Source organism: Trachymyrmex septentrionalis, unplaced genomic scaffold (assembly GCF_001594115.1).
Source record: "Trachymyrmex septentrionalis isolate Tsep2-gDNA-1 unplaced genomic scaffold, Tsep1.0 scaffold247, whole genome shotgun sequence".
NCBI lineage: Eukaryota > Metazoa > Arthropoda > Insecta > Hymenoptera > Formicidae > Trachymyrmex > Trachymyrmex septentrionalis.
The window spans coordinates 10,118-18,995 of NW_017305405.1; the positions used below are offsets into that span (position 1 = coordinate 10,118).

The following is an 8,878-nucleotide window of genomic DNA, read 5'->3' on the forward strand; positions in this document are numbered from 1 at the left end:
CACACACACAGATGTATAATATAACATTTTTTTTAATTCTTTACTCTGGTTGGATATTTTGTTCTTGTTTTATATTCAAGTGCACAATACACATTTATTTGCCAATAATATATTTTACCTTTTCCAAGTTGAAGTTTAGAATACCTTATAATTTATCAAAATTTACTGAAGATGGTCCAGAGAAGAACCAAAATAAAAAAATGTATAAATAAATATAATCTTTATAACACAAATATATTATTAATTGCACTTCATTAATCATGTATGATTTACACCTGCCCGTTTAGTTTTGTTATCAAAAAAATATTCAAGACATAATAGACACACATATACAATATAAAATCACATTTGGATAAAATATAAATTCCAATACTTAATTGCGAAACTGTTATATTTACCTGTGAACCAACAGACCAATCAAGAAAGGTGCAGGTGGTAAAATAATCTTTTGTAAGCATTGCAATGTCTGACGAATAAAAAGAAATCCCACATGCTCGCGTGAACCTAATAATAGGTTGGTACTTTGATATACTGAGAAGCCGAGTTCCGTCACTGTATTACCTAGCAAAGCAAACTCGAAACAATTAGTTGCAATACAAATATGAATATTACTGTTATCAAGATATTTACTTATAGATGCGTTCGACAAAATACTATTTAACGTTATTTGTGTCATTTTTGTTTTACGTCTGATAAACGATAAAAATAGAATGACTCAAATAGCACTAATAGCGTCTCCTCGAACATAGCTTTTATATACATATATTATAGTATATATATATATATATATATATATATATATATATATATATATATGTCAAGTGACATATATACAGACCTGGGCAGTATTCCAGAATACACAAGTATTTGGAATACAAATGTATCTTGTATCTTGTATTTCAAATACATTTTTTATTGTATTTTGTATCTTGAGTATAGAATTTAAAATACACAAGATACTCATTTTGTGTCTTATTTCGGCATATCAAAAAAAAGGAGAAAAAAAAATAAAAGTAATCTAGTAATTCCCTATTCTCTGCATTTCCACATTTAAGGCTCACTTAAACTATGAATGATTAGCGACGAGTGGCGGAAAGTAAAAAAGCAAATGAAAAACGCGATTTATTTCTTCTCTTTTCATGTGTCGTTTGTCGCTAATCGCAATCTGGGAGTCTACTACGGATCACACAACTTGGTGAAAATGACAAATGTGAGCAAATTCACTAGGTACGGGCCTATAATAAATAAAAATTATTAATATAATGTTGTTGAATTGTAATTAGTTTATTTATAACTAAAGGAATATGTACGAATGCTTAATTTATGTGTTCTTTAGTTTAATACAGATTTATTTGTTGTAATGTAGAAGTTTTGTGCATAAAAGTGCATGAAGAATACAAAGAATCCAATTGACTTAATGTGTACGTTAGTGTACTTCAAATCGTGTACTATGTGCACTTCAGCCATTTTGATGCAATATTTCTGCGTATCGATCATGAAACTTTTTTCTTAGGATGGAAAGTGAAAAGTGAAAATTTTCTTCATTAACTTCAATAGTAAAAATTTTCACTTTTCACTTTCCATCCTAGGGAAAAAGTTTCATGATCGATATTCTGAAATCGATTGCGGTACTTTATAGATCTAGTGACTTTACTGTTTGCCACTCGTCGTGCTTATACCTTTATTATCTTATCAGTTTTATGACTGATTTCCGTGCAATTGGCTGCACACTTGGACCGCGGTTTAGAAACGGCAATTTGTAATCGCAATAAAAAAAATCTTTTGCGGTCTCGTCATGAATAAGTTCAATAGTCTCGTAAACAGTAAAATGGCCAACATTCAGCCCGAAGATAAAGAAAACATCAATGACAATGACGAAACAAATGCCATTGAGAAAAAAAAAGTAAATTGTCTACTGCTAGAAAATTTTTTTCGAGTGACTTCAGTAGATGCCAATGGATTGATACAAGCTAAATGTTAATATTGCAAGCCATTGAAAACTAACTATTCGTGGAAGCATCGATTCCACTACAAACTTTCTGATACATCTCAAGGTTAACATATTAAAATCTAAACATGTATCATTTTATTTGTTGTGTTATTTGTACATTTGTACTACATTTCGATAAAACATTCTGAAGTTTGGTATTTTTGCTTTTTTTTTTTGGTTTTAAATTTTGACTTCTGTACTTGTTGTCTATGTGCCTAGCGTCACACTTTTAAAATAATGAATATAATTTATTATCTTTAAAAGAATCTTCAAAATATTACAAAAATTGAATAATTAAAACATTCCTTTTGAATTTATTTTTCAAAAACTATGCATCAGATCCTGCTTTCGTAAATACAAATTTTGTTAGATTTATACAAGGATTTTTATAAGGATACGTCAGATTTTTTTAGTCAATGATCCGTTCCTCGTATTGTAATCTCCATTTATTTCCATTTATTTAAGATATATGATCTTTTTGCTGCTATAATTTCAATCATATCAAGATTTCCAATACCAATACCAAATACTCCAATACATTTTACTCAGTATCTTACTAGTTATAACGTAGCGTGAAATTGAATCAGGAGATTTAAATCCATAGTTTAAATACACCTTACATATATAATTAAAGTTATAAATTGTATGCATAAACATAATGTCTAACGGCTTTCATTTTTATGAAATATTTCAAAATTAATGTTTTTTTCATATCAATTGTACAATATTGTACGTTTTCCAAATGATTTTTATGCATAGAAAATACGATACTTATAAAAAAAAGTTTTAGAAATATCGACATTTTGATAATATCATTTTTTAAGCGTTTTATATGGCAAAACATGTTAGATTTGTATCATGTATTGTCATGTTATCAAACGAAATTTTTATTTTTCTCGAAAGTATCTGAGTATTACATCTTTTTTTAGAAAGTTCATGCGGAATGTGTATCAAGGAATATGTGACTTACAAAGATGTTTTCAAGCAAAAAAGAAGTAAGGCAGATACTCTAATAAGAAAAAAACATACAATGGTTAACTCATCTGTGACGACTAAAACTACAGGTTTGTCGCAAAGTAAGCTTCACATTTCTGGAAAAAATGTTATCAAGAGCAAATCGAACGAGTAACTGCATTCATAGTAAATGGAATTCATTCATTTGTCAACCGTTGAAGAAGAACATTTCATTAAAATGTTTGAAGGATATGGTGCCAACGTTATATCACGAAGATCGCTCGGGCGTCGTATCGAGGCAAAGTTTACAGAGAAAATAAGTAATACTAAAATTCTTCTCAAGGAGCAGAAATATATATATGTAAAACCGCCGATATTTGGTCGATGAAAACAAGAAGCTTTCTAGAAATCACGGCACACTGAATACAGGAAGATAACTTCAAACGAGAATCAGTTGTATTTGCTTGTACTCGGTTTAAAAGCTCTTATAGTTATGATTGAATTGCAGAATTATGAGATTCATTCAAAGTTCGAATTGAATACAATGTCAATGTTACGTCAACGGTTACAGATAACAGTACAAATTTGTGAAAGCTTTTAAGGAGTTTGGAGTAAAGTTTGATTACGGGTCCGTGACTGATGAACGAGAAAACAAAAGTGACAAAGAAGAATCTATTTCTTTTAATTTGCTGTAAGAAGCTGATAAAACAAATTTAATATTTAGTCACTTCCACCGCACTTGCGATGTTCAAACCACACAATAAATTTAATTGCAACAAAAGATGTTCAACAAATTATAACTGCTTCTTTCACTTTAAAAGTGATTCATTATCCTGCTTTAACCAAATGTACGGCACTGTGAAATTCATCTGAACATCCAAAGTCAGCTGAAATAATATAAGAAGTATTAGGACAAAAGTTGAACTATCCTTTGCTAGACACGATAGAATTCTTTGTTTGATTTTCTAATCCAAATAGTAAAAAATCAAAAAATAGTCGAATTACAGGAAAAGTTGAATCAGCAAAATTTAAAGATTTTGAATTAGAGTATCTGGAAGAATATTGTATGGTTATGATGCCTATAGTGAATTCTTTAGACCGATTTCAAGATGACAAAGAACACTCAAGTTTCTACGGGAACTTGATCTCAACGCTATTTTCATTAAAAAAGAGATTACAAGATGTGTTTTGTAAGTCACTCAAATATTGTAACCCTCTTGTGGAAGGCATGCTCTCGTCCCTTAACAGACGATTTAAGAATTTTTACGATCTATCTGAGGAAGCAAAGGAGGCGATTATTGCTGTATGTACGCATCCAGTTTTCAAACTTCGATAACTACCTTCATCTACATCACCAGCGGAAATCAAGAGAATTCAAAATATTGTATTAATCAACGAGATTCAGAAGATCAAATCTATTAGTGCAGAAGTTTCTACAATTAGTAACCAAGAACAAGACGATTTTTTTAACTTCAGCGAATTCCAAGATGTAGAAAATGATGAAAGTAGCGTTATTTGTGAAGAATATAGAGGGACTCATGTAAAATTGGAAGTTTTAAAATTTTTCAACGATAAAAGAAGAGACTATAACATGTTGAATTCATAATTAACTGTTAAAAAACTATTTCTTAGAAGTAATACTAATTTATCTTCAGCAGCTGTTGGAAGACTATTTTCATTTGCAATGATAAATCAGCCAAAACGAGCTTTACTTTCAGATGATCAGTTTGAAAAGTTAGTTTTATTAAAGAGTAAATGATTGTAATAGTTATTAGTTTCAACAAATAATACTTATGTCATTTAAACTTTGAACAATCATAAATTTTAACTTTAGGGCGGGGTAGTGTGAAAATTTTATCAAATTTCATAAAAAGAATCGATGTTTTTATTGCAAATTTATCTGTATAATAGAGTTCAAAATTAACTCATAATTATTTCTACAACAAAAGTAATTAACAAAAAAAATTGGCTTGATTCATAAGATGAATATCAAGATATGTTAACATTTGACTATTTTTCATCATTCAATGGCCAAAGCTTCCAACAAAGTTTTCACCGGAGAGAGTTGAAATTTGAACTGTATAACCTTGAAATCTTAAAGTAAAAACACGAACGTTTTTTTTTATATCTTACTCCTTATTGTATATGTAAGAGATTATAAAAAAATTGATATTTGAACAAAGTTTCTCTGTAAACAATAAAAAATTTAAATAACTACTTTTTTTTAATGTCAATTTTTGTATAACCAGGAGTAAGATATGAAAAAACCCAACACATTATTGTTTTTATTAAGATTTCAAGGTTATGCAGTTCAAATTTCAACTTAGGTTTTGGCTATCGAGGCATCGACCGATAAAAAATGGTTAACATACGTTGACATTCACCTTATGAATCAGGCCAATTTTTTTGTGAATTACTTTTGTTTATATATAATTATATGAGTTAACTTTGAGCAGTATTACATAAACAGTTTTTTAGTTTAATTTTTTTAATACTACTCTGTCCTTTACTCTAAAGAGCCAAAGACATTCCAAAAATTATCAGTACCACCGTACTGACAATATAAAATAAAAATTATTAAAATTGTTTGCGTTTAAAACTCATGCTAATTATAACTTATACGTTATAAGTCACTGCAATTCTATTATCAAATATTTAAAGAGCTATATGTTACAATGCTACATTGTTAAAAATGTAATATAAATATAACTATAATATTTATTGTTTTATATTTTGTATTTTAATTGCTCCTATTAACTTGAAAAAATATATCTTAAGATACTTTAAGCATTTTTAGATAAGCATATTTAAATTTTTAGATGTATATAATATTTTAAGAATCTTAAAGTATCTTAAAATATTTAAAATATTGTGAGTATATTTGATGTATTTTAGGTATTTTAAGTATCTTGAGTATTTGAGATATTTTGAATATTTTTATCTTCGGCGCTAAAATAGAGGGGTATCTTATTTTTGTATTTCAAATACACATTTTCTCTATATTTTGTATCTTGTATTTTAAATACATCTTCGACCTGTATTTTGCCCAGCTCTGCATATATATATACATACGAGATATTACCTTTAATAGCTTCGAGATATAATTGATTAATGTATGTGAGAAGGTCCTTTGGAATCCGTGTTTCATCTGGCAAAACTTCAACTAATAAAATAATTTCATCCTGACCGATACAAGCAAGACCTCTTGATGTTACATTCCAGCAGATCTTGTTTACGCAGCAATTTACTACAAATCATATGAATAAGATTCTTACAGATATATTGGTAACATAATTTATTTATACTTACAATTAGTTATTTTCACATATGCGTAAAGATTACGATTAATTGCAAACATTACTGACGGTTCGCATTCGTTTTTCAGCGTTTTATAAAGCACACTTTCGTCCATAGGTGGATGGTACATGATTTCTGTTTATAATAAAGAAAAAAAAATAAAGTGATATAAATGACATAAGTTACTATAATTGCAAATATTTTTATATAATATTTATATATAATATATCCTTACGGCCTTTGTGTATCGTGACAGTCGGAGGAAATAAATTAGAATCATGTGGTATATAACTATTGGTCGTACTATCTAAAGATGGATGATTTTGCCTTCTCATTGCAGCGTCCGTCAACACAGATCCCGATGCAAAAATCCGTTTATTTCCCTGCTTACGGTATGGTAGTTTTGGGTCCCAACACGTGTCTAACTCTGTCAGGTCACAGCCAGGCCTTATTCCTGTTTTAGTTATAGGTGCGTAAAAATAAAACAAACAGGAGAGGCTGGGGAAGGAAAAGTTGACAACATACTGCATGTTTCAGAGAGGAAAAATAAATAACTAATAATTTCGTATTGAATGTATCGGATTGATAACTTTATATAGGATATATTGGATAAAGGAATAAACAAAAATGAGACACAAAACAAAAAATATATTGCAAAAAAATATGTATATGATTTAGAAAATAACAGTACCTTTAAGAAGTAAATAGTAACCGATATACGTGTACAACCCATGAAGAAGAAATTTGATATTTTCGATTAATGTATAGGACGTTATGACAGAAATGACAGAATAGCAAACGTATTTATTTTGTAGAATAATTGCATATAACAAATTATATACATTATAATCGACATATAAATGGAAACATACAAACTTGTAATGGTATTATGCTCATGGATTTACAATATAACAATTGTAATCAGTACAAAATATATAAAAATCTGTATATTATACAATCTAACGTACATACACACATACACGAAAGTATTAGAATGCTTATATTTTTAATGAAATGAAACATTAAATTGCAGCCTTTTAAACAATATGACATGTAAAAGAGATAAAGAGGTTTTAAGATTACAAGTAAAATTATAAAATAACGATGTTATATATGAATAATTTAACGATGTATTCAGTTTTTATAATAAATTTATTATAAACACGCATTATATAATACATGACTCATAAAAATATTCGATACATTTAATAAATTCATTTAATTAGTAATTTGATACGTTTAATAGTTATTTAAATCAGATAATCCAAAATTTTAATATATAATTAGTTGATCCGCCTTTTGCTTTTATTACAGCCTTAAAGCCATTTTTCATTGACTAACTTCAAAGTAACATTTGTGTCTATTGATTGTCATATATCAATAATATCCCGTTTTAATACTTCTTTCGAATAATAGCCGTATTTCATAAGCTTCTTTCCACTCATTTCACATCTCTACAAAACTCGATAAGATTTAAATCAAAACTTTAGTGGATGTGGCAATATGTGCGGGACGTTATACAGTACCCATTCTTTGACAATTTTCCTTGATCCTTCGGATCATTGTACGACTGGAAACAATAATTATTGATGAATTTAATTTTAATACATTGTCTTTCAAATTGTCTTGTAAAATTATTAAGTAGTCATTTTGCCTAAGATTTCATCGATGAACACAAGATTTCCCACTCTATTAGCCGCCATACAACCCTAAATCATTACGATTCCACTATTATATTTTATTGATGGCCGTAGAGTTCTCGCTTCTAATTGTATGTTTTGTTTTCTCCATCTTTTACGTCCATCACTATCAAAAATATTATAATCGTCTGAAAATAATATTGTATCTCAAAATGAATTGTCTTTGTTAATAAATTCTTTAGCAAATTTTAAATATAGAATTTTATTTTTCTTGTTAATGGTTTTCTCCTTGGAATTCATGCATGTAAATCATTATTTTGCAACATAATTGTCGACAACATAATTGTATACTTCTTTTTGGAAATACGTAGCCACCATTAATGCCAATTGTGATCCAGAAGTGAAAGGATCTTGTTTGATTTTCCATATAATGATCGTCTTTTCTTCTCTCACAATCAGCTTTCTTGATCGTCCACATGAGGTTTATTTGCACTTTGTACATTAAATTTTTTCATAATATAATAAACAGTAGACTTGCTTCTGTTTATAAGTCGTGCGATTTTACTATGTAACTTTCTTCCTTTATACCACTTCACCAAGGTTGGCAGACGTTACTTTTCCGTTACTTTTTATAATACACAATTTGATAATGACATTGCAATTTTTAATGATGGTGATGCTAACTAACTAAATGCTAAGGATGTACTAAGGTTGGAAAAGCCACTTTGAAAAATAACTTGTCATCAATACGCATTTCTTACTAAAATAAGTAATAAGCAACGCGTAACGTGTTATTCGTTACAGATAATGAGTAAAAAGTAACGCGTTACAAATTAGAAGTTATTTTCAGTAAAGAATGATTTTTTCAACCCGAATATAATAAAGATAACGATCAAAAAGTAACAGCCATTACAACATTGACGCGTTACTTGTCAACCCTACACTTCACTAATAATTCTCTTACTAATTTGCTTATTTCAAATTTATATATATATAT

The 8,878-nt window shown here is 28.6% G+C and overlaps 1 protein-coding gene across 1 annotated transcript in view; it reads right to left on the bottom strand.

Moving 5' to 3' along the window:
* Positions 1-394: 394 nt before the first annotated feature.
* LOC108748841 overlaps positions 395-8,878 on the bottom strand; it is a 144,132-nt gene continuing 135,648 nt past the window's right edge. Inside the window, exons 7-10 of the mRNA XM_018487213.1 lie at positions 6,477-6,695; positions 6,254-6,376; positions 6,027-6,191; positions 395-561 (exon numbers count right to left, since the gene is read on the bottom strand). Coding sequence (XP_018342715.1) covers positions 395-561; positions 6,027-6,191; positions 6,254-6,376; positions 6,477-6,695 — 674 coding nt within the window. The remainder of the gene's footprint in view (positions 562-6,026; positions 6,192-6,253; positions 6,377-6,476; positions 6,696-8,878) is intronic.